This window comes from Chaetomium fimeti, assembly GCF_033439085.1.
Source record: "Chaetomium fimeti strain CBS 168.71 chromosome Unknown B0H64scaffold_3, whole genome shotgun sequence".
NCBI lineage: Eukaryota > Fungi > Ascomycota > Sordariomycetes > Sordariales > Chaetomiaceae > Chaetomium > Chaetomium fimeti.
Window position 1 is genome coordinate 2,397,457 of NW_026944331.1, and position 22,152 is coordinate 2,419,608.

At 58.2% G+C, this 22,152-nt stretch overlaps 9 protein-coding genes across 9 annotated transcripts; 5 read left to right on the plus strand and 4 right to left on the minus strand.

The window, feature by feature from the left end:
• Positions 1-15: 15 nt before the first annotated feature.
• On the minus strand, positions 16-2,017 carry B0H64DRAFT_122936 (uncharacterized protein). Its single transcript, XM_062797987.1, has 6 exons — positions 1,658-2,017; positions 1,354-1,588; positions 1,127-1,279; positions 950-1,067; positions 787-882; positions 16-722 (listed from the first exon to the last, which is right to left on the minus strand). The coding sequence occupies exons 1-6, from the start codon at positions 1,853-1,855 to the stop codon at positions 296-298; spliced, it is 1,227 nt and encodes a 408-aa protein (XP_062660858.1). The 5' UTR covers positions 1,856-2,017; the 3' UTR covers positions 16-295.
• A 1,208-nt stretch (positions 2,018-3,225) lies between these two features.
• On the plus strand, positions 3,226-5,298 carry B0H64DRAFT_457425 (uncharacterized protein). The gene is made up of 3 exons (XM_062807375.1): positions 3,226-3,731; positions 3,780-4,404; positions 4,439-5,298. Exons 1-3 carry the CDS (start codon positions 3,514-3,516, stop codon positions 5,030-5,032), a joined length of 1,437 nt encoding a protein of 478 aa, XP_062660859.1. The 5' UTR covers positions 3,226-3,513; the 3' UTR covers positions 5,033-5,298.
• A 1,262-nt stretch (positions 5,299-6,560) lies between these two features.
• B0H64DRAFT_473474 (uncharacterized protein) lies at positions 6,561-8,392 on the plus strand. Its single transcript, XM_062807998.1, has one exon. It carries the CDS (start codon positions 6,715-6,717, stop codon positions 8,281-8,283), a length of 1,569 nt encoding a protein of 522 aa, XP_062660860.1. The 5' UTR covers positions 6,561-6,714; the 3' UTR covers positions 8,284-8,392.
• A 1,143-nt stretch (positions 8,393-9,535) lies between these two features.
• On the plus strand, positions 9,536-10,765 carry B0H64DRAFT_122979 (glycosyl hydrolase family 61-domain-containing protein). The gene has a single exon (XM_062797988.1). The coding sequence runs from the start codon at positions 9,639-9,641 to the stop codon at positions 10,677-10,679; it is 1,041 nt and encodes a 346-aa protein (XP_062660861.1). The 5' UTR covers positions 9,536-9,638; the 3' UTR covers positions 10,680-10,765.
• Positions 10,766-11,402: 637 nt separating this feature from the next.
• Positions 11,403-13,029, minus strand: B0H64DRAFT_372729 (mitochondrial carrier domain-containing protein; the record flags this gene model as incomplete). Its single annotated transcript, XM_062802240.1, has 2 exons — positions 11,403-12,045; positions 12,107-13,029. 2 exons carry the CDS (start codon positions 13,027-13,029, stop codon positions 11,403-11,405), a joined length of 1,566 nt encoding a protein of 521 aa, XP_062660862.1.
• Positions 13,030-13,441: 412 nt separating this feature from the next.
• On the plus strand, positions 13,442-14,465 carry B0H64DRAFT_122983 (2Fe-2S ferredoxin-type domain-containing protein). Its single transcript, XM_062797989.1, has 2 exons — positions 13,442-13,906; positions 13,962-14,465. The coding sequence occupies exons 1-2, from the start codon at positions 13,653-13,655 to the stop codon at positions 14,302-14,304; spliced, it is 597 nt and encodes a 198-aa protein (XP_062660863.1). The 5' UTR covers positions 13,442-13,652; the 3' UTR covers positions 14,305-14,465.
• B0H64DRAFT_122984 (Rrp15p-domain-containing protein) lies at positions 14,466-16,003 on the minus strand. The gene has a single exon (XM_062797990.1). It carries the CDS (start codon positions 15,622-15,624, stop codon positions 14,626-14,628), a length of 999 nt encoding a protein of 332 aa, XP_062660864.1. The 5' UTR covers positions 15,625-16,003; the 3' UTR covers positions 14,466-14,625.
• A 1,063-nt stretch (positions 16,004-17,066) lies between these two features.
• Positions 17,067-18,493, plus strand: B0H64DRAFT_391978 (uncharacterized protein). Its single transcript, XM_062803508.1, has 3 exons — positions 17,067-17,745; positions 17,809-17,899; positions 17,963-18,493. The coding sequence occupies exons 1-3, from the start codon at positions 17,319-17,321 to the stop codon at positions 18,288-18,290; spliced, it is 846 nt and encodes a 281-aa protein (XP_062660865.1). The 5' UTR covers positions 17,067-17,318; the 3' UTR covers positions 18,291-18,493.
• A 2,050-nt stretch (positions 18,494-20,543) lies between these two features.
• B0H64DRAFT_416481 (uncharacterized protein) lies at positions 20,544-21,443 on the minus strand (the record flags this gene model as incomplete). The annotated part of the gene is made up of 1 exon (XM_062805171.1): positions 20,544-21,443. The coding sequence occupies one exon, from the start codon at positions 21,441-21,443 to the stop codon at positions 20,544-20,546; it is 900 nt and encodes a 299-aa protein (XP_062660866.1).
• Positions 21,444-22,152: the final 709 nt, after the last annotated feature.

Consider the following 22,152-nt stretch of genomic DNA (forward strand, 5'->3'; position numbering starts at 1 on the left):
TGCTGCTGTTCGCTGGTGTCTGGCTCGAGGAGTTGCCAATTCCTGTGAGGCCGAGGAGTAAGTTGTTCTTTGTTTCGGGCTTCCTTGACACTTGACTGTAATCTTGATAATCCTGAGCTTGAAGGGAGAAAATGAGCAGTTCGGTAAGAATGGATAACTACCTAACTGCCTAAAGCAAGGTAGACATGACTACCGGAGGTACCGTCCCGTGTTCTCGACCTGGGTATTATGCAATATTTATCCCACCAAATTCCAATCAGACCGCCCTTTAACCCGTACACCATATTCATTGCTATCATCCCTTATTACTATACCGTACACTAACGTCCCTCGTCATCATAATCCCATAAGCCGTGTCCTGCTTCTGCAGGATGATCTCCTCGCTGTTGTTGTCCGGCGCCACGTTCTCGGCCGAGTAGTCCGGCGAGTTCCTGCGTGACGGGGCGCCCTCGACGCTCGTCACCACCCGGGTCTCCCCCACCGGCGAGCCGTTATTCTTGGTCCGCAGCTCGAAGTCGTCCTCGTGGCTCTGGTCCGCTGCCCGCCTCCGGTTAGGGTACTTGCTGCCGATCGTCTCGACGCCCATGGGAGTGCGCCCGCTGCGCCCGTACGGCGTGCTCGGGTACGAGTAGCCGACCGAGCTGTTGATTTTGAGGAGGCGGCCGACGAGGGGCTTGAGGAACGAGGCGCAGGCGGCGATGATGCCGATGTTCAGTTGGAGACTGCGAGGACGGGCGGGTAAGCATGGGCGGGTTTGGGTAATCCATCGCGTGCGTTCCGACTTACTTCTGCCAGAAATGAACCCAGTAATCAAAGATGGCGTCGGGGTCTCCGCCGGTCGTGAGCATGTAGACCGCTTTGAGAACGCCCATCAAGACAGCGCTGTGGAACATTGCCAGTGATTAGCAGATAGCAAACCTGGTAACGAGCGTAGTCCGTATCAACTTACAGATATCCCAGGTTGAGAATGCCAATCACATAGAGCCGCACGCGAAGTTTCATCTTGAGGGTCCAGATGATGGGGATGGGAAGAGCACCCAGAAGCACATCGGTGAAGATGTTGCATGCTAGCTAGTGTCAGTATCGCCTACTGGGTATGGAGGCGGGGTGCACAGAATAAACTCACAGATGTTCCAATACACGAGGTTGACAAACAGGTTGAAGTCGTGACACCTTGGGTCAAAGGGGTTCATCCATTGAAACTCCCACCAGCCCGAAAAGGGGGTGCAGTAAACAAATAACCAGGCAATCGCTTGGATCGAGTACGCCACGACGAAACCTGCAATGCTAGGTAATCAGCATCTAGCAAGGAGACGGAAACAAAACTGAAACTAAGGGGCGTAAGAGACTCACCCATGATGGCAAATAGCGACCACCGATACCACTTCAAGTCCTTTTTGAGCCGCAGTAAACTAACAGCCATGGATACTCTCAGCAACCCCATGGCAAAACCGTCCGAGAAGACCGTCTTCCAAAAAGTAATTTCCTCAAACTTTATCCGATCCTCAACTGGTACCACCAGGCCGTGGCGGCCCAGACCGTAAGGTATTTGGAGGACCAAGCAGATCCATGACATGAGCGCGAGAGCCTTGTTTGTTTCAGTAGAATTAGCAACCGAACTTATCCTCCTCGACCAATCATTAGGGTGTATCCTTACATAGGCCGCAAGAATCAGCGCATCGTCGACCCCGAACGCCCTGACCATGAACAGACGGACGTATAGCCTTAGGGAGACGAAAGTCAAGGCGATGAAGTGGAAAAAGCCCACGATCCCCACGATCCGGGCCGCATTGCTCGCGTTGACGTACTCGGGCGGGAAAGTTGAGGGGTCTGGCGGCAAGAGAGAGGGATCCATCGTATCGGTTTCGGGGTCTCGCGGTCGGTCGAGAAGAGCGGACACGGCGGGTACGAGCTGGAATCACCACGACCACTACTTGAACATCATATCCCGTTTCCCAACACCGATTGCAAACTGGCGTCCGGAACTATCGTGCCCAGTGGTGGGGCTTACGGGGTTTAAGAACAGGGCGGCGGCCCTTTTCCAGTTCTCTGGGCCCAAAGCACCTGCTCCTCGCATGTGAGACACTGCGCTGGGGGATTTTCCAACTGATACCCCGTTCGGTGTCCACCTACTCGATGCAGAATAGATCTCGAATCCTGGCGCAGTAGTGCCCAGACCGTTACAGGGGGGATCGTTGAAGACTCAGGTCCCATTCAACAAAGACCAGCAGCAGCCGTCTGCTTCCACAACGGGCACATCGTCCAGTTGCTTGGGAGCATTCGCTTGGGCACCATCCCCATCCTGGTTCACACGTTGTGTCGGTTGGCTGCCGGAAGCGAGATATCTCGCATGATGCCATCGGGAGTTCGCACCAAAACCAGGGGTGACGACCTGGGCTGCTGGGAAACGGTGGACTGCGTCTGTGCATGAACTGCCAACTAACTAGTGGCGAATTGAAAGTTTCTGCGAGTACACGAGTACCACAGTCCCAACGCTCGGGCGCCACCTATCAAATTACCCGGGAGCCCGGCTCGCCCAGCTTTGTGAGCGCCCCTCCTCGGTGCCTCCTCTTGCCGTCAGGGGTACGTCCCGGTTTCCGGGAATACCGGCCAAGCCAGTGAGATCCGTCCGCTCGGGGTTTTGAGCAACCCTGTCGTCGCATGTGAGCCACGAGCGAGGAACCTGCAACAGGGGCCTCGAATTTGGAACGAAACATGGGCGGTTGGTCAAACACGACAGCAATGGCATGCTAATATTGTAGGAGATATACAAGTACACGTACAAGGACATACATTCTGTTGTCCAGCATGGATAATTGGTGTTCTTTAAGCTTTCCAACCAGATTCTCTCGCTTCGGTCAGCAGCGGAGAAATCCAAAAAGATCAGCGGTGCCCGCCGTTGCCGTCGATCGGACCGCGAAGAACGATCGAAGATCGTGGAGCTTCTGGGGGCTTGGGGACTGAGGGGGGGCTTGTGGGGTTGCCCAGAATCGACTATCTCTTTCGCATCCTTCGTTCCACTAGTGTCGACCAAAGACCCAGAGATGGAGTCGCATTTTCTCTCCAACCAGCATTTAGGCCCGACAATGTGGATTCCGGCTGCATTGCTGCAATTTCCGGCTCGAACTTGTAGCACCGTTCTTGGACGGTCTGGTCTCAAACTCGCCCTGATGCTACCGGTCGTCGACGTAGTCCCTCGCCCCTGACCCCCCCCCCCCCCCCCCCACGTGCCCCTCAACACGTTGTGTGGTACGAAATATGACACTTTCTCTCACGGAGGCTCGGCATGTTGCTGCGCCGCCGGCAGTCCGGACATGCTGCGGTGCCCCCTGCCCTCGCTCCCACGTTTTTCGCCGGACGACCTAGCCACGATGGGAAAGGGGAGGAAGTCTTTTGCCGTGTTTGCCCTTAAAATGCACCGACTTCCTCCTCCACCGTGCGCTGAACATTCCGTTGCCGTTACATCCCAGGAACAAGACTGCAGCAACGCCTCGTGGCATTTTTGGAACAAAGATGCAGCTCATCATGCGTGTCGGCGTTAGCCTCGGCTGCCTTGCAGCCACGGTGGCGGGCGCCGCCATCGAGTGCCGTGGCACCTGCATTGACCGCGACGTCGTTGTCGTCGGCGGTGGCGCGTCTGGTGCCCACGCCGCTGTGTGGCTACGTGACCACGGCCACAGCGTCATTGTCGTCGAGAAGGCCGACCAACTCGTGAGTGCACCCCCTATTCCGTTTCCTCTCCCTTTTCCTCTTGCGGCGTTGCTTACCCCTATTCTCAGGGCGGGTCACACGGACTTCTACAGTGACCCGGCTACGGGCAAGTCCATCAATGTTGGCGTTCAGGCCTGGATGGAGTACAAGGATGCCTTCGACTTCCCCAAGCGCATGAACGTGTCGACGACCGGGGCCATGTCGTTCACCCCGAACCAGGCTAGGTTCATCGACTACAAGACAGGCAAGCCTGTCCCCGACTACACGGCCCCCGCGGCTGCGGACATGTACGCCGCCCTGCAGAGGTACCTCGACGTGCTCGAGCAGTACGAGGACATGGTGCTGCCGGGCTTCTTCAACTTCCCCGACCCGGCCGACATCCCCGAGGACCTCCTCATGCCCTTCATCGACTTCGTCGAGAAGTACGACCTCGCGGCTGCCGTCCCCCAGATCTGGGACTCCACCGCCCAGGGTCTCGGTGACACCATGAACGTGCCCACCCTGTGGGTTATCCAGGCTTCCGGCATCCCCATGGTCCGCGCCTTGTTGGGCGTCGGAGCCGCTGCCGTCCCGAATTCGGGCCGCCTGTACGACCTGTTCGAGAGCGTCGCCGAGTTCCTGGGCGACGACGTCTTGTACTCTAGCACCGTCGTCTCGACCAAGCGGTACAACGAGCAAAACCCTCAGAAGGACGTCACCCCTCCAGGTGAAGGGCCCCAGCGGCGAGATCACCTGCATCCAGGCCAAGCGCCTCCTGCTCGCCATCGAGCCCACTCCCGAGAACATGGCGCCGTTCGACCTGGATGATGCCGAGAAGAAGATCCTCGGCAAGTTCAAGTACCCGACCGTCTACGCCGGCATCCTCCGCCACCCTTCTCTGCAGACGCTCAACGCCTACACCGACCGGTCGCCGGAGCCGGAGTCGTACAACTACACGCTCTTCCCCGTTGCCCCGCAGGTCGGCCGCATCGACTACCTCGGCGGCACCGAGGACCTGTTCCAGTTCACCGCCGTCGGCACGGCCGAGGACACCCCGGAGTCGATGAAGGCGCTCATCGCCAAGTCGATCGACACCATGGTCGCGGCCGGCACGCTCCCGGAGTCCGAGGGCAGCGTCAGCTTCAACATCTTTGCCAACCACGGCCACATGCACGCCCACGTCTCGGCCGACGACCTCCGCGCCGGCTTCCTGCAGCAGCTCAACTCCCTCCAGGGCCGCCGCACCACCTACTACACCGGCGCCGCCTTCTCGGCTGGCTTCGCGACCGTCTTGTGGGAGTACAACAAGGTGCTCCTACCTCGCGTTGTTGAGGGGCTTTAAGCCGGGGGTCGTTGGGTTGCCATGCCTGACCGTTTTGTTTCCAAGATAATAAAGACTAGGTACTTATAATTCAAATGTTTGACTTTCGTTTCTTAGTATTGTTTCTTTGGGTAATAAATCCATGGAATGCTTATTTCAAAACCAATACCGATTTCTGAAAACCAGCCCCAGATCCCCTTGCCTCGTTTCTAATTCTTCTGAACGCTGGCCGTTGTTTCACAACCATGAGGACCTAAATAAGTAGGCGGTAACACTACTCCAGGTAGGCGAGAAAACCCTTACCTAGGTTTTACCCAACGAGCTTTTCTGTTTTTGTTGTGCTAACACCAATGTGATATGATTTTATATTGGGAGTTGGATTTCTTAAACAAACCCTCGGGTAATTGCAGTGAGGCTTTAACAAATTTGCGTCTGGAATATATTGTGCATAGTATGGATCATGGAACAAGTGAAAACCGGACGTTTCGCTTAACCTACTAGGGCTTTTCCTCTGGGCAGTTCCCTCGGAATGGATTGGACGCCACAGCCGTCACTCTCGCTTGGGTTCCTCGTGGCAGTCTCGTGGCATCCTTGTGACAGCCTCGGCAACATCGTGGCAACCTCGTGGCATCGGACAGTGTCAATACTCCACGCCGCAGAACCGGAGATAATAGGTATTTAGTGGTAGGAACAGGAAGTATATTATACAGGGTGACTATAACCCCCCAAACGTAACCTTCCTTCCCGTTGGTTGGGGTGTTGCAAGCGACGGAGTTTGTGAGTGGTGGTGGGTGGCGTTGCGGCTCAGGGGCCGGGGGGGGGGGGGTGGTTACACAACAACGTGGGAGGCGTGGCAGCCACGGCAGCTTCGCTTCAGACTTGCTGGGGTCGTTCTGCCAAGGGCGGGCATGGCACAGTCAGGTATTGTACCATGTAATTAGGTAGTTGAGCTGATGAACTAGCATACCTGACAATACCCTCTTTTAGAACATGAACATACCTAGGTACAGGTACCTACACCTTTTGACTTCAACCAGCTATTTGAACTGCGCCGTCATCCCACGGATTCTCAGCAACTCAGTGACCCTTCAACCATCACATGATATCCCAAACTGCATTTACTGTACTCACCATGCCCGCCCGATTCGACTTGTGTGGTAGGAACCATCCAGCAAGTGGCGGCCTTATAGTTGGGACACCTTGCTAACCTGGAACTTACATAACCACCTCCGCCTGTCTTTATTATTCGGGTCCTATGGCTCATTAACACCAACTCAATATCATTAATAGCTTTCAAAGACCAGTCCGCACAATGGCTTGATTTTCTTAGACTATTAGCTGCCCGGGTCCTCGCGCGATATTCAACCAATCCAATTAATGGCAGTAACGGAAGCACCGGAAGGCGTATCGGCAGGTCGAAAATCAATCAATTCCCAAGACGGTTGGATGTCGTAAGATCCGGTGTCAAAACAAGCTCGCCGTGCTGACAAGGATCGGGACCAAGCGAGGATCAGAATCCTGTGGCGGCCGGCACTGACTCAGTCGGTGAGCACGCTCATTGGACGGGATAGATATATACCCGATATTTCTCGTTCGTTGGGCCGCATCTACAGATCTTTACCTGAGACATTTTGATAGACCTGACCCTCAAGTGAACCCCTTGAATAGGTAGCCTGACTCGGCCGGGCCTCACAACGGGCAAAATGGCCTCATCTACACCCCAAACCGCACTTCTGTCCCCTATAGACCAATACATGCCCAGAATCTACACGACCATATTTCTCATTTTTGAGACACTTGACCGGACCAGCGCTGTCGACAAGCTCCGAGCAGGGCTCACTAGACTTAATCAACGGCTCCCTTATCTCAAAGGCCGAGTCTTTGCGACAGATGGCGGCCGAGCGGCAATACGATGGTCCCCGACGGACAAGGACATCGAACTACAAGAGATGCCTACCGATGGGGTGCCTCTCCTTAGGTTGAGCGTTGAAAAGCTCAAGGCCGAACGCGCGCCGCTGCATTACTTCACCGATACCCTCGGTCCGATGCCGAGGCTCGCTGACCTCGACAAGGACTCGGGCGCGTCCGTCTTGGCGACCAACTACGGCCTCCTCGACGGTGGCATAGTCCTGTGCTTAGCAGTCGAGCACAACGTGATGGACGGCGCCGGCATGGTCGAGCTGATCCGCTTCTGGGCCGCCTGCACGCGGTCCGAGACCATCGACCCGGCAACAACACCAACACCCGACCCCAACGAACCGCTCTACCGCCACGAGCGACTGCGCCAAGCCACCGAACCCATCACACAAGACGAACACCAGTCAACCCCCGCACAGCAATCCTTCGACGACCTCCTCGCCCGCCACCCCGAGTTCCGCCTCGCCTCCACGAAAGCAGCACCCGCCGCCCCCCTCCCCTCACCCCTCGGCACCTCCAAGATCTTCACCTTCTCCACCGCCAAACTCGAAGCCACCAAAACCACCCTGCAAACCCTCCACCCCGGCAGCGCAGCACGGCCAGCAACCACCACCAACAGCGTGCTCTGCGCAACCCTCTGGTCCTGCATCACGCGCGTGCGCCGGCAGCGCCGCGGCCGCGAACCCCCCACTACTACCTCTCCCACCTCTCCCGCCGCCGCAGCAGACGGAGTGGAAGCGCGTTCCCGGCTCGGCTTCGCGATCAACGGGCGCGCGCGGCTGGGCGCGGCCGGCCCGCTGGCCGACCCGCGCCGGCCGTTCCTGGGAAATGTTGCCTTGCACGGGCTGGCGCGGGTAGATGTGGCGGAGCTGGAGCGGGCTACGGCTACTGCTGCTGCTGCTGGTGATGGTGCTGATGGTGCTGATGGTGATGCTACTGATGGTGCTGATGGTGATGCTACTGCTAGTGGTATGGCGGCGCTGGGGCGGGTGGTGCAGGCGATCGGGGAGGCGGTGGGGCGGGTGACGCCCGGGTTCGCGCGCGAGGTGATGGATTTGATTGAGCAGACGCCGGTGGATGGGGGCGGGCTGGCGTTTGGGTGGAATTCGTTGCATGGGATGGATGTTATGGTGACGAGCTGGGCGAATATGGACTTGTATGGGGTGGACTTTGGGGAGGGGGTGGGCCGGCCGTGCTTGGTGCGGGTGACGCAGAGGGAGACGGATGGGTTTGTGATTGTGTTGCCGCGGCAGAGGGGGGAGGAGGAGGAGGGGATTGATGTGATGGTGGCGATGCACGTGGAGGATATGGCGGCGCTCGAGGGGGATGCTGTTTGGACCAGTTACCTTGTTTGATTTCCTATTCGGGCACTTACAGTCTCGCTTTGTTTGGTTTCCGCAGGGATAGCTTTAGAACTTCAGAGTTTCACATTATTTATTTATCGACGAGATTTGGTTTCCCCGCACGAATTGTCGACGACCAAGACGTTCGCTGTTGGCTAAGACTCTTGGTAGGTGTGAGGACGGTGACTCCTTCCCCTTTTGGAAGTAATCTGGGGATAGACTTACACCAGTTTCGCACTGTAGGGTGGGTCCTTGGCGCACTGTGGACCTGTACCAACCCATCGGGAGGCGCCCTGCCAGATCCGCACTGTGTATCGATGTACCTCGGTACCCAACTCCCAGCTCGTTCAAGATGTCATGTTATTTTCCTTTTCAATCTTCATCATCTTTAAACTGCATTCCCCATCCCCATCCCCAACCGGCTCACGACCGAGCCTGTCGATCCTGCATCACTACCGAGCCGCTGCAAGTCGGTATTGCAAAATAAGCGACCGTTTCGATATTGCAGCATCCTGGTACTTGGGTCGCCAGAAATGGAAGAAGGCTGCTTTTGGGATGGCTCTTGCGCGACGCCATCCCCATGCTCTCAATTTGCCTAAATTCGTCCGTCACAGCGGTGCACCTTCGATCGTGGTCAGTGAAACACGCCGTCGCATTTCCCCACAGTCGCCGTCGACTTGCGTCGAATTTCCGCGTGTGCCCCTTCGGACGGAGCCTCCCGCACTGCCGAAAACGGCATGGCTTCCGTCGGTTTCCTGCAGTCGCCGTGGCTGCCGCGTGGTCATCGACTGTGGCGGCCACTCATATTGCAGCTCCTCTTCGAAGGCTTCCAGATTCGGCCCAACAAGATTGCCCTGGCAAAGCCCAGGAGGAGGACCCAAGACGGCGCAAAGACCAGTTTTCTTCGATCCAGGCCATCACCGCCACCGAACGTTACCCCTCCTGGCTATGGTTCCCTTCCTGAGATGCCACCATGGTGCATTCGGGACACTCGGCCGGGCCTCGCTCTTCCCGGGTTACACACCCTCTGCCAGAATGCTGAGCACGAGCCCGGTTTCTTGTGCGTCTCTCTGCATGCCCAGACGGACGAATGTCCCTGTGATCTTGTTCGGCCTCCATTGTTCCGCTCCCCCGGATGATGGTGCGGCACTCGGACGGTAGCCACGGCTAAGGGGGAAGGGAGCTCAAGCCATGATGATGTCGGGGACTGAAGGGTTTCGTTGGCACGTTTGGTCTATAAAAAGAGCTGTAAATCCCGGCTTTGTTCCTGACGATCATCACTGTCGATCACCCTCCCGAACCCTCAAGGATCATCCCAGGACCATACCCTCTTTTGTCCACCTCCCGAGTCCCCGAACGTCGTCGACATGTCTAAGGCATCCGCTCTCCTTGCTACCCTCACGGGCGCGGCCCTTGTCGCGGCCCATGGTCACGTCAGCCACATCGTTGTCAACGGGGTGTACTACGAGAACTACGACCCCACGTCGCACTGGTACCAGCCCAACCCGCCGACGGTGATCGGGTGGACGGCCGCCCAGCAGGACAACGGCTTCGTCGAGCCCAACAACTTCGGCACCCCCGACATCATCTGCCACCGGAGCGGCTCCCCCGGCGGCGGCCACGCCACCGTCGCTGCCGGCGACAAGATCAGCATCGTCTGGGACCCGGAGTGGCCCGAGTCCCACGTGGGGCCCGTCATCGACTACCTCGCGGCCTGCAACGGCGACTGCGAAACCGTCAACAAGGAATCCCTCCGCTTCTTCAAGATCGACGGCGCCGGCTACGACAAGACCGCCGGCCGCTGGGCCGCCGACGTCCTGCGCGCCAACGGCAACAGCTGGCTAGTCCAGATCCCGCCCGACCTCAAACCCGGCAACTACGTGCTCCGGCACGAGATCATCGCGCTGCACGGCGCCGGCAGCCCCAACGGCGCCCAGGCCTACCCGCAGTGCATCAACCTGCGGGTAACCGGCAGCGGCAGCAGCTCCCCCAGCGGCGTCGCCGGCACTTCCCTCTACCGCGCCTCCGACGCGGGCATCCTCTTCAACCCCTACGTCGCCTCGCCCGACTACCCGGTCCCGGGTCCCGCCCTCATCGCCGGCGCCGCCAGCTCCGTCGCCCAGAGCAAGTCGGTCGCCACCGCCACCGCGTCTGCCACCCTCCCCGGCGGCGGCAACGGTGGCAGCCCCAACCCGCAGCCCACCACTACGGAGAACCCTGCCCCGGGTGTCTCAACCACCACCACGCTGCAGACCAGCAGCACCGCGGCGCAGGTCACGCCGCCGCCGGCGGGCGGCGCCCAAACCCGGTACGGCCAGTGCGGCGGCAGCGGGTGGACCGGCCCGACGGCGTGTGCCGCGGGGTCGAGCTGCTCTGTGCTCAACGACTGGTATTCCCAGTGCGTGTAAAGGGCCCGGATTGTTTGTTGGGTGTGGGTGGCGGGTCGGGTGTATGATGTTGCGACGGGTGGGGTGGATGTAGGCGCGGGGTATTGGCAGTGGAATTCCCGTTGGGGGGTATGGTGGGGGCGGGGAAGTTGGCGATTGCGCCCGTTTCGATGTATATAGTTTTGGGGAACTTTTATAGTTCCGTGTTAATAGTAAAGTCGTCGACTTGACCTTGGTGCTCCTCCATTGTTTTCGTGTGATGTGCTCGCTCTCTGTTGTTGGCAGTTAGGGAATTGGTTCCGGCTGTCGGCGGCTGGAGGTTTTGGCCCAAACCCCTCGGGCTGTCTTGGGGAACTCGTTTCCAGCCCAACCTCAACCGTTGTTCGCCAACACATGCACCCGCTTGACCGTCAAGGCTAACCAAACCCTGAATTTCTCTATCTCCGAACCCCACCATTTTCATACACACATGCCCGACCAAAAGCTGCAGACCGAGCCTGAACCCCGGCCTGGGATATCATACCAATTCGTGAGCGGGGAATCATGCCGAAAAGCGCAAAGAAAAAAGACGCCACAACCTATCAAAACGCCCGAAACGCATCATCCCGTCCCGCGTTTGGACCAACACCTATCCAAACGCTCGTTCTCCCACCACCAGCGCCGTAGCCACCACTCACCAGCAGCTCAGCGTCGTGCATAGCACGGATAAGGAGTGAGAGGCGATCAGACGACGACGGCGAGGCATCAGAACTGCCCGTCGCCGCCGCCGCCCAGCACCCCGGCCGCCCACAGCCCAACCAGTCCCCACCAGCTGACCTTCCAGCCCCGCCACAGCCCATCCGGACCCTGGCCGCGGCGATACACCGTCTCGGCCACGGTCACGGGGGCAACAACCTTCCCCTTCTTCCCGCCCTTCTGGCTGGGCGGAGCCGGCGGGGGCGGGAGGGCGTGGGAGCCCTCCTCGTGCACGATGGCGTACATGGTGCCGATGACGCCGCGGAAGGCGCCGAGGGGCACGACGGTCTCCATCTCGGGGAGCTTGCCCTTGCCGGCGGCGGCGGGCGGGCCCTCGAGGGCGTGGAGGTAGGGTTCCGAGCGCAGGACGGCGGCCTGGCCGCGGCGGAGCACCGTCTCCAGCGGCAGCTTGAGCAGCAGCGCGACGGTGGAGGAGCAGAACTTGGCGATGGAGAAGGTCGTGGGCGCCAGCTCGCGGTCGATCATGAAGTGGGTGCGCAGCACCAGCGGCGTGGACAGCGTCAGCAGCGGGTGGATGAGCGAGTGCAGCACCGTCGGCACGACCAGCGCGCCCGGGCAGAGGTACGACGGCAGGCTGCGCAGCGTGGAGAGCGTGCGGCGGGCCCGCGAGGCGGTCGAGGTTATGACCAGCCTGCGGGGTTTGTTAGTGTGGGGTTTGACATGGGGCTTGGTGGGGGGCGGGGTTGGCTTACCGGGTGCGGACGAGGTCGAGAGGGGACAGGATCAGGCCTGTTGTGACGGCAGCCGCGGCCGCGACACACAGCGAGGCCCACGGGTACGGGGATGCGATGTCCACGAGCCGGTCCATGTCGTGGCGGACCCCGAGGTCGGGCACGTTGAAGAGGGCGCTGAGGAGGCTGCGCGACCAGTTCTCGAGCAGGGACTGGAGGACCGAGTAGATAAAGGTTGCATTCGAGCCCTTCCACACGCCCCAAGCGCCCTCTTTCTGCCAGAGCTGGGCGATCACCTCTAATACCGAGTCCGGCGTGCGGATGCCGAGCTGGTGGGCGAGCACGGGCTTTGCGGACGGTTGTGGTGATGGCGACCTTCCATGTCGCGCGTGCCCCGACCGGGAGAGACTGGGTGATGGCGCGCGTGGTTGGTGGGAGGTGAAGAAAGCCGACTCGTCTACGTCTGAGTCGGAATCGGAGTGGGTGCCCTGGCGAGTTGTCAGCGGGTTGCCGTCTTCCGCGTGATCCGAGGAAGCTCCTACTTCGTCATATATGTGTATCTTTTGGCTGGCCTGTCGCTGCTTGGACTCTGCCGCTGCCACTGCGGCGGCCTCTAACCCGCCGAGGTCGTCTTGGGCTCTGACCTGCATGATGGTTTTGGCGACCTCGAAAGGTTGTGCCATCAACACGGACGTGTACTTCCATAGCAGCTCGTCCAGCACCTCCTTGACCGTTTGTACCACCGAGGGAGACGGCTCGGCAATGTAGTCTTTGTAGTCGATGTCGGAAAAGATGTCGCGAGCCTTGGAGGCATATCTGCCCGTCGAGTTGGCTTGGGTGAATGCTCGGGGCCCCGGCGTGGGCAGCACCTCGGCCGGTTCTCCGATCGAGGGCGGGAGGTAGTAGGGTCTTAGGGGATTCACCCCGTCATTGTGGTTCGCCATGATGTCTGTCGTGTGCGCAGGACCATTACACAACGGTGAGTATTTCTTGTCGTTCGGGTCGTCTTTTTGCGGCAAGTGGGCAGCTGTGTGGGTGGTGGGTGGGCGTGAGTGACGATTTTCTAGCTCCAGTTGTGCTTGGCAGGTTGGGGTGAAATCGAAGGCTTGGCTTGGCTTTGGCGCGATAAGCTGCTCGCGGAACATCCGAAGCTCAAATGCCCGTGCACCGCATGGAGAGTTGCATAAACGGGGTGTAGATAACGGGAAGCGGGGAGAAAATCGGAGCAGCCCACCAAAGTTTCTTGTACGGAGGTATCGGCCTTCGCATGCCCTTCGACCGAGATTCCAGTCATCTCAATGCCTTCCCTGGATTCGCCTCGCGGCGGCTGTACATAATAAACCACTTGCAACTAGGCAGGCTTAGCAGTCCTGAATCTCAAGAAGCGCGCAGGAGAGGAGAGGTGTGTTTGCTTGTCTCAGTTCCGCTGTTGCAAGAGCTTGTTTGCTTTTTTTTTTTTGGCGCTCCCGCTTTTTAGAGCCAGGGCTCTTTCGCTTTGCCCTTGCACTTTCCTCCGCCCCCTCCGAGCCAGGAACCTTGCTCCCCACCCGAAGACGCCGCCGCCGAGATGTCGACACCCAGGTTGTTCGCCCAGACCCTCCCGGGTCTGAGACTCACCTCGAAACGCACCGCCGGCCCCATTGCGCGGCATATGCGATGTTACACCAAAGCTACCGCCGTGCCCCCACCGGCCGCTCCGAGCCGATCAGCCCAAATCTCAGTTCGCCGGTCGCCGTGGTCGACTCCGCTGCAACGACGGGCATTTTCCGCTTCGGCGACCGTTTCGCATGGCCATGTAGAGCCCCCCAAGCCGGGTGAGGAGTACGGGCTCCCAATTGATACCCTGGTCCGACCTTTGCGCCGCTGACAGTTTCAGACTCTACGTAACGTTTATCGACAAGGAGGGCGTCGAGCACAAGATTGCCGTGTCCAAGGGCGATAACCTGCTTGACATTGCCCAAGCGAACGATCTGGAGATGGAGGGCGCGTGCGGCGGCTCTTGCGCCTGCTCCACCTGCCACGTTATCGTGTTGGACCAAGATTACTACGACAAGATGCCCGAGCCGGACGATGACGAGAATGATATGCTCGATCTGGCATTTGGGTTACAGGAGACAAGTCGTCTAGGCTGCCAGGTCGTCATGAAGCCCGAGCTGGACGGGCTGCGGGTGAAGCTCCCGTCCATGACGAGGAATCTGCAGTCGAGTGATTTCAAGTGAACGCGGGCCTCTTCGGAGAAGTTTCCTACTCTACGGCCGGCGTTTTGCGCGATGCATATGGGACTGGAAAGTGCGCAAAAGATACCAAAAGTACGGCGGGCCGGTATGCGGGTTCGACCATGATGTCCTCCTTAATCTGGCGGGGTGGCATCCTGAATATTTGAAGACGCGATCTCCGCGGATACAATGTACATGTACGATAGTGAACACCCCCACGGGGAAGGATCGTACATAGATAACCAGAGACTCTGCTCTGAAAACAGCAGTCGAAGCCAAAGAAAAGTCAAATTACCCGGCCGCGGAAACCATGCCACACGAGCCCTACGCCTCTTCCAAGCCGCCCTTCTTCAACCCCCCACCACCGCTCGCGATCAGATCCAGAAACCCCTTCCGACTCATCTCGGTGACCTTCTCCTGCTTCCGGTCCACGCCGACGACGCCCTCCTTGCGGGCGGCCCTCTCGGCCTCGGTGGCCTTGACCTGGGCGGCGCGCACGGCGTTGAACAGCTTGACGACGCCGCGCTGGGCGACCTTGCGCAGCCTCTTCTCGCCGGCGAGGATCTCGCCCGTGGTGGCGGCCTCGCCGGGGGCGACGTCGGGGACCTCCTCGATCTCGCCCGTGGCGACGTTGAGGGAGCGGGCGGTGCTGGCGACCAGCACGTCGCGCACGCGGCCCTTCTCCATGGCCAGCCGCTTCTGCTCGCGCAGCCGCCTGCGGGCCTTGGCCTCGAGCGCCGAGTCGACCGCCTGCCGCGACTGCTCCGCCGCCGCCGCGCTGCGCGCCACGATCGGGTCCGCCCGCCGCGACGCCGGCAGCTTCGACGCCAGCATCTTGGAGATGGACGTCGCGAACGCCGCCGGGTCGTTGCGTTTCGACCGCGTGTCGTTGGCCCCGCGCCGCGACTCCGGCCCCGAATCGTCGTCGCTGTGGCTGGCGGCGTCTGAGAGCTCATCTTGGTTGTCGTCTTCGGACGAGTTGTCTTCCTCGCCGCCGGGGGAGTCGGGGGAGGCCGGGGCCTCGCGGGCAACGAAGGATTTTGTCTGGGGTTTGTGCTTTGGCGCTGATTCGGTTTCGGACTGTGAGTCGGAGTCGGATGCGGGGCCGGCTGAGGATGCGCCGTCGTCGACCTCGATGTTGTCTAGGTCCTCGTCGTCCGAGTCGAGCAGGTTGGCGGGAACGGGTGCACTTTCATCGTCGCTCCCACTTTCTTCAGAGCTGCTGTGGTAGGCGGCTATTTTTCTTTGCTTTTTGGTCGGCCGTGCGGCCCGGCCCTTGGGGCCATCACTGATTGAGCGCTTCTTCATTGATGAGCCAGCCATGTTGTGCTGTGGTTATGGTTCAATTGGTGATCGATGACGGTGGGACTGGAGCCGGGCAATGGACCGCAGGAGCAATGGCCATGCAGCTTTCCCGAAATTTTTGGCGGTGGCCGGCGGCAGATTTGTGCCCCGCAGGACAAGCCTTCTTGGCATCAAATGGAAGGTATCCACCCACCCCAGCCCCATCCTCCGTCTCGCGCTTTCCAAGTTCCCCCCTCATCGTCACGAAGCACAACCACTGTCCTCCAGAAGTCCTTGCCCAAGCATGGGCAGCAGTACCTATCTGCTCATGACAAAGCCTGCAATTTCTTTTCCCTTTCTTATCACTTACTGTCATCTCCTCATCCGCTTTTTACGTAACACCAACAGCCGGAGAGTGGAACTCGGCCAGTCGCCGGTCGAACTCCAGGTCGCAGTCTCGCAGATGAGGCATGACTTTTCCATTACGACTAACAGGCATTGAACAATGGCACACGGCATTCCACTCTATGGCGACTCGTTCTGACGCTTGGCAGAAGTTCAATTGAGTGAGCTATGGAATTGGCGACAGCAGGACCACCAATCTGGACTGAAGGCTCCCTTGAACACAACCTCATATCATTGACCGATTAGTGTAAGCAGCCCCCCTGCCCACACACTGCTTGCCGAAAGTCAAGTGACTTTAGGATCTGGAATTCTGTCAGCGAGGAGACTTCCGTTTAGTTATCGTCCCCCTGCGCACACTCACAGGCACTCTGCTTCACTTCTTCAGGTGGACGATGCGGCCCTTGGTGTTGGAAGCGTGGCTGCCGAAGGAGCGCTGGTTGGTCATCTCCTCGGCCGAGAGGGTCGAGGGGAGGGTGGTCGCCTGGTCTGCGGCGCCGGAGGCGGCGGGCCACACGGACTTCCAGGGCTGGTTGGTGCCGGGCATGTTGTGCGAGTTGATGGTTCAAATTTGGGTACTGCTTGTGGAGTTGCTGTTCAGTCTGGAATCTGAAGTGAGTTGCCGGCCTTGAAGACGAGCCGTGGCGTGGCTATCTTATAGATCAATCCTAGTAGGCATGCTGTGTGCTCCTTATCTGCCATGCGATGTTGACCAGGCACTGGAACATGGTCCCAGGAGGAGGTTCGGGTCAACCATCATCAATGCGTAGCTTGATAGGTCCTCAACCTTCTCTATCTTGCGCAATACTTCGCCAATCTTTTCCTCGTTCAGCATAGCACGAAGCCTTATATTAGGCGAAGGAAGAGGGCTGAATGCATATCAGCACAGAAGGAGGAAGCCGAGAGGAAGCCCAAGTTGCGCGGTGCACCACGCGACCTCCCTACCACGGTTCGTACATTGCGCGATCGAGCTCCTGCAGGTGCTACCAATCATGGATGGAAAATAAAGCTCTTGATTCCTTTCTGCAGGAGCAATATCTCTCAAATATGCTCAGTGCGTGCCACGCGAGACGCCCCCTCGAACGCCCAAGGGTTTCGATGGAACGGTGGGGTGCAGCCGTTCTATCCGCAATGGGAACGCCCCCGCGATCGATGGCATCAAGGGCCATTAGCCTATCAACAACAACGATCCCTCAAGACTATGTCTGGCGTTGCTATGTCAGGTGGTGCTTGCCATGATCCAACACTCTAGTTTCGTTCGCCGCCCCTGGCCGATTCTTCTCTCATCATCCACCACAGCAGGCCCCAATTTCTCTTGAGGCTACCCGACAATGGCCGACTCAATTACAGGCACCATCAGATACGTCCAGCGGGATGATAGCAATGACCTCAGTAAGAAGCCGTACATCTTGCATTACGCGGCCCCCGATGGGTTTCCCCAGAACAACTTCACTATCAAGCCTGTTCATGGCATCAAGATCCACAACTTTCGGACCTCGGGAGCCACCTATGAGGAGGGTGGCATAGGGATAGCCCCTATCGACAGCAATGGGATGAAGCCCGAATGCTTTGACGATGACGACTGGGTGGAGCGGGTGTATTTGCCCGAACTTCACCGGTCAGTTTGTGCCGCCCTTGGGGCGAAAGACATGACCATCTTTGACTGGATGTTGCGAAAGCGAGCCCCTTCTTTCCCAGTGAGAAAGCCGGGCGAGGATAACGGGGAAAACCACCAGCCCTCCTTGTCAGCCCATATTGGTGAGACAGAACCACACCGCGTAGACCCTCTCACTTGGCGCCCTGGTTTCTGACCATGCACAGACTACACCACGGCAGAGCTTGCTTCCAGGTTGCCGCAGTACTTCGGCGAGGATAGGGATGAGATTCTGAGCCGGAAGTACCAGGTCATCAAGTACGCTCATCTCACTTTTCCTCCGGTTATCACCAGACATGTTTAGTTAACACACTGCTTTAGCATCTGGAAGCCGCTGACCGGTCCATGCCGCGACTTTCCCATGGCATACCTGGATCCGACAACGGTCAACCGCGAGAAGGACCTCATGACGGTCGATGAGGTTTTCCCCACCGTCGCTAACGAGGTGTTCCAGGTCCGCTGGAACCCGGACCACAAGTGGTACTACGTACCTGACCAGCTCGACTCGGAGGTCGCCATTTTCAACGCCTTTGACTCGGAGAAGGGCCAAAGCTTGGCGGTGCCGCACTGCTCGTTTGACTTGGGCGATGCGGCAGGTTCCGCCATCCCGAGGCAGAGCATTGAGGTTCGAGCTTTCATCTTTTATTAGGGTAGGCTCTGGTACCTACATGTAGGTGGGGTGTTACTGTTGAGAACTTGGAACACATATCCACGGGGGAACGGACATTCATTTGCCGTAGGGAGGTACTTTGTAGCTAAACATCCGGGTATCATCCACACAGTACGGGGTGATCAGCGGATCAACATCCCCACAACCCCATCTCGGGATCAATCCCACATTCCATCCAAACCCTTACCCAGCCCCAGGTTGAGACCCACCCATCCAGACCCATGCCATCTGGAGCCACTCTCCAAACAGCTCCTCCCTTCCATCAGCCTTCAGCTCATCTCCTCTCCCTCATCCCCCCCCCACGCCACATGCAACACGGGCCGGAAACACGGGCATCGCGTAACCCCTCGGCCCGGCCAGCATCATGGCGCACACCTCCCTCCCTCCCCCACCTCAGCCAACACCTCCCCAAACCGCGCCGTCAACCCTCACGCCGCCGCAATGTCCCCGGCGCGGCAACGACGTCCGCGTCGGGGTTGTGTATATAACTAGCTAGGTATTTGCGCGCGGTCCGCCGCAGCAAGCCGGCCTTGTGCCTCAGCACCCGTTTCGGTCGTCACGGCGCTCTCGTGGGCGGGCCGTGGTGGTGCTTTGGGCACGGTGCCGCTCGGGCCGCCTCGGGGGTGCGTAGGGCTCGCGATGGGAGGCCGGTTGGGGGTGGGTGGATGGCAGGATGGGATCCGTTCCGGGCGCTGGAGGATGTGTGTCGAGTGATTTGAGACGGAGGGGTACGGGGTTGGAGCTGGGTCGGGCTTCGTCCGGATTCTTGAGGCATCGGGTATTGTGGACTAGACTACACCCAGGAACAATCTCCGCCTACCCCCTCCGTCTCCCGATGCCCTGCGCCCGCGGTGGCCGTCTTCTAGAGAGAGAGAGGGAGCAGCGTCCAGCCCGTGAAGTCTCCGGCTATGCTATTTTGCAAAGATACTATGGCAACCTGTCCCCCCGCTATTGCAACTAGTAACATACCTATAAGACAGAGAAGCCGCCGTTCTGCCTAGCACACTTTTCCCGGTCTATTCTACCATCGCATCTTCCCCCTAACATTTTGCCATAATCACATCACAAAGCCAACGCCGGCAACGTGGGTACTCCCAGGTCAATCAAGAATCTCGATGTCGATGATTTCACACATCACCGAGAGGGCACAACCAACGCTTACAAACCCAATACCTCAGAACGCGTTCGAGAGAATCTGGGACACTCCTGAAGCCAACGAATCCATATTACAAGGTGTTCTACGCTCTCACTCCGACTCAGGGTCGCCCTCAAGCTTTTCGCCAGGCAGGCCAGATCTTCCAACTCAACATCGACCCACAAACCGGCCAGATGACTCTCACCAGCAAGGAGTACGAAAGGGGCCCAATGAGACGGTTCAAAGAGGGTGGTCAGCAGGCTATTGGCTGGGTAGCCCGGCAAAACTACATCGACAGAATCAAGGCAGGGTGCGAGGGAGTCCTGTCGGCCGGGCCGCGGTCTCTGAACCCTTTACGCCCGGAATGGGCACACCTGACCATTGACGCGCTCTTCGACGCCAGCATCTTCATACCACTGGGGCCACAAGACAATGGCAAGCCCCATTTCTGGGGCCAGATGGCGAAGGAAAGGAGGGTGGAGCTCTGGAGGGGGAGGCACGCCGAGACGTTGCTCCCGGTGGAGGAGATCCGGCCTGGACACGAGGAAGGCGCGGTTGCTGGAGTACGCCAGTGGATGGAAGCGGTCATCTTCGTCCGTGTGCTTGTTTTCCTCGTCGTTCAGCACGTGTGTAGGTCCATTGCGGCCACTCTTTCCCGTTTGGTGGCCACTCTCCGTTTTGTCGGCTAAGGAGAGTCGCGGGGGCAACTGCTGGGCGGATGGGTGGATGGAGGTTGTCTCTCTCTGTCGCAACCCATGAAGTGGGATGCACACACCGTTTCCATTGTTTCCTTCAACACTCCTTCACACATAGACATTGCCACTTACTTTCTTCCAATTCCCACATCCTCATTTCCATCTTCGGCCATAGACAAACCACTTGCTTTCTTACACTTCCCACGTCCTCATTTCCATGAGCCTGCGCTCCATACGACACTCTCTTCATGCAATTTTCCTCTAGTTCGCGAAAGGAGGGGCGTTATTTGCTCTGTACCTAATTTCCTTCTTGTTTACAGTTACTTAGGTACCTAAGGGAGATATGGGGCTAGTGTGGAGGAGAGCTTTGGGCACCTTCTCTCTGTGACATTGGTTTCTTTCTCAGCCTCGGTACACTATGTCACCGAGCGTCATCAAAGCCTCTTCATGGGCATACTCATCTAACACCATATCATGCACCCACTTTGTCCAATCCTTGTTAGCTGCCGACTTCATGGCGCAGGAATACTCCCAGTAGCTCGGATACCAACCGGAGTTCCACCAATCGACTATCACAACAGTCTTGTCTTCGCGGAGAACAAGATTGTCTGGGCGGAGGTTACCGTGGGTGAAGACGGATTCATGCCCCTTAAAGACGGTCGGGTAATACCGGTCTTTTACTGGAAGCTCATATCGGGCCGGCTGGTGAAAGTCGAGGCACAACACCATGGCCCTCGTCCACTCCTCTTCGGTTTCGTGTGGCCCCAAGATAGCTTGGTCCCGGATGGGATCATGTGATGCGCGGTCGCCAGTGAAGTGGTCTGCGTAGTACCCTGTAAAGTGGTCGTGTGGCACTCGTTGTTTCCAGATACCAGCGTAGTAACCGGGGGAGGGGATGCTGCGTAATTCGTCGAAATGTCGGCGCAGCTGCAAGGCGATAGCGCCTTTTTGGGCCAGATCGAGATACTCCCATACATCCCCTAACTTGTGTCCTGGGACAAATTCTTGGATGACGAAGTCGATTCCCGTTTTCTTGTCGTGGAACATTGCGTAAATCTTTGGGACAGGCACATTTGTTGATTGTTGAACAAAGAGCATGTTCTCAGCCTCCTGAAACAACCCGCATGGGCTGCCCCCCGAATTCGCGTCGTAGTGCTCATCGAAACGCATAGGGGTTTTGCCACAGTCAGGCCCCGCGTTGTGCCTTTTCCCGGCGAGGAGAAGATCCCGCACCTCTGGCAGTGGCCCTGGACGGAGGTTCGCGGGGCAAATGTATGGTATGTCAGGTTTCTCAACGGCCATGGTTGGTTTCGGAAGGGCGGAGAGGCGCGCGGTCGCAGCGAGGATATCCGCCGCGGTCGGCAGGCCCACTGGGGGGACTCGGATGGGTCGGAATGTAGCCATGATAGGTAGGTATCTTACCTTAGTCTCCTTGCGTTTGTGCGATGAGATCTGGGAGCTGGGTTAGAGATAGCCCTGAGGATGATGAAGCTCCCGTATATTTATAGCCCCAAAAACATATACATGCTATCCCAGGCCTGCGGCGAAGCTTCCCGTCCCTTGGCCACGAGTTAAGATCAAAGCCAGATGCCCCTGCCTGACTTGATCCGACAGGAGGCTTCACGCGAATTCGCCAAATGGCCCTTAGAGAGCAACAGAAGTCAGATTTGAAGCAGTATTGACGTTGCTTTGGTTGGAGTAATATAGCTTATACTTGGCAATGTTAGACTTTTTTTAAAGTACCCAAGATCGAAATAGGCCTTGTCTATAATTCCCGAACGCTACCTATGAAAGACTTGTAAACGGCGGCAAACATAGCTACAATAGGATAACAAGGGGCTGGGCAAAAAAGAGTGCAATTCTTATGAAGTAAAGGAAGCAACGTCAAAGAAGCTACGTACCCTACTAGCTTAACCTTGAAGCCCTAGTACACTACTATTAGCCTATTATAGCAATCCGGGTATTTCGGTATAGAAATTACAGCATCGTTCCTGGAGATTAGAGCGTATGT

Bases quoted from the DNA above. Each gene is read 5' to 3' on its own strand.
- B0H64DRAFT_122936 (XM_062797987.1), bottom strand. From the start codon at position 1,855: ATGGATCCCTCTCTCTTGCCGCCAGACCCCTCAACTTTCCCGCCCGAG. The intron at 1,589-1,657 runs GTAAGGATACAC...GAAACAAACAAG, and splicing joins CGCTGATTCTTGCGGCCTAT to GCTCTCGCGCTCATGTCATG. The intron at 1,280-1,353 runs GTGAGTCTCTTA...CTAGCATTGCAG, and splicing joins GTCGCTATTTGCCATCATGG to GTTTCGTCGTGGCGTACTCG.
- B0H64DRAFT_457425 (XM_062807375.1), top strand. From the start codon at position 3,514: ATGCAGCTCATCATGCGTGTCGGCGTTAGCCTCGGCTGCCTTGCAGCC. The intron at 3,732-3,779 runs GTTTCCTCTCCC...CCCTATTCTCAG, and splicing joins GTGAGTGCACCCCCTATTCC to GGCGGGTCACACGGACTTCT. The intron at 4,405-4,438 runs GTCACCCCTCCA...CCCAGCGGCGAG, and splicing joins AGCAAAACCCTCAGAAGGAC to ATCACCTGCATCCAGGCCAA.
- B0H64DRAFT_473474 (XM_062807998.1), top strand. From the start codon at position 6,715: ATGGCCTCATCTACACCCCAAACCGCACTTCTGTCCCCTATAGACCAA.
- B0H64DRAFT_122979 (XM_062797988.1), top strand. From the start codon at position 9,639: ATGTCTAAGGCATCCGCTCTCCTTGCTACCCTCACGGGCGCGGCCCTT.
- B0H64DRAFT_122983 (XM_062797989.1), top strand. From the start codon at position 13,653: ATGTCGACACCCAGGTTGTTCGCCCAGACCCTCCCGGGTCTGAGACTC. The intron at 13,907-13,961 runs GTACGGGCTCCC...TGACAGTTTCAG, and splicing joins CCCCCCAAGCCGGGTGAGGA to ACTCTACGTAACGTTTATCG.
- B0H64DRAFT_122984 (XM_062797990.1), bottom strand. From the start codon at position 15,624: ATGGCTGGCTCATCAATGAAGAAGCGCTCAATCAGTGATGGCCCCAAG.
- B0H64DRAFT_391978 (XM_062803508.1), top strand. From the start codon at position 17,319: ATGGCCGACTCAATTACAGGCACCATCAGATACGTCCAGCGGGATGAT. The intron at 17,746-17,808 runs GTGAGACAGAAC...GACCATGCACAG, and splicing joins CTCCTTGTCAGCCCATATTG to ACTACACCACGGCAGAGCTT. The intron at 17,900-17,962 runs GTACGCTCATCT...ACACTGCTTTAG, and splicing joins CGGAAGTACCAGGTCATCAA to CATCTGGAAGCCGCTGACCG.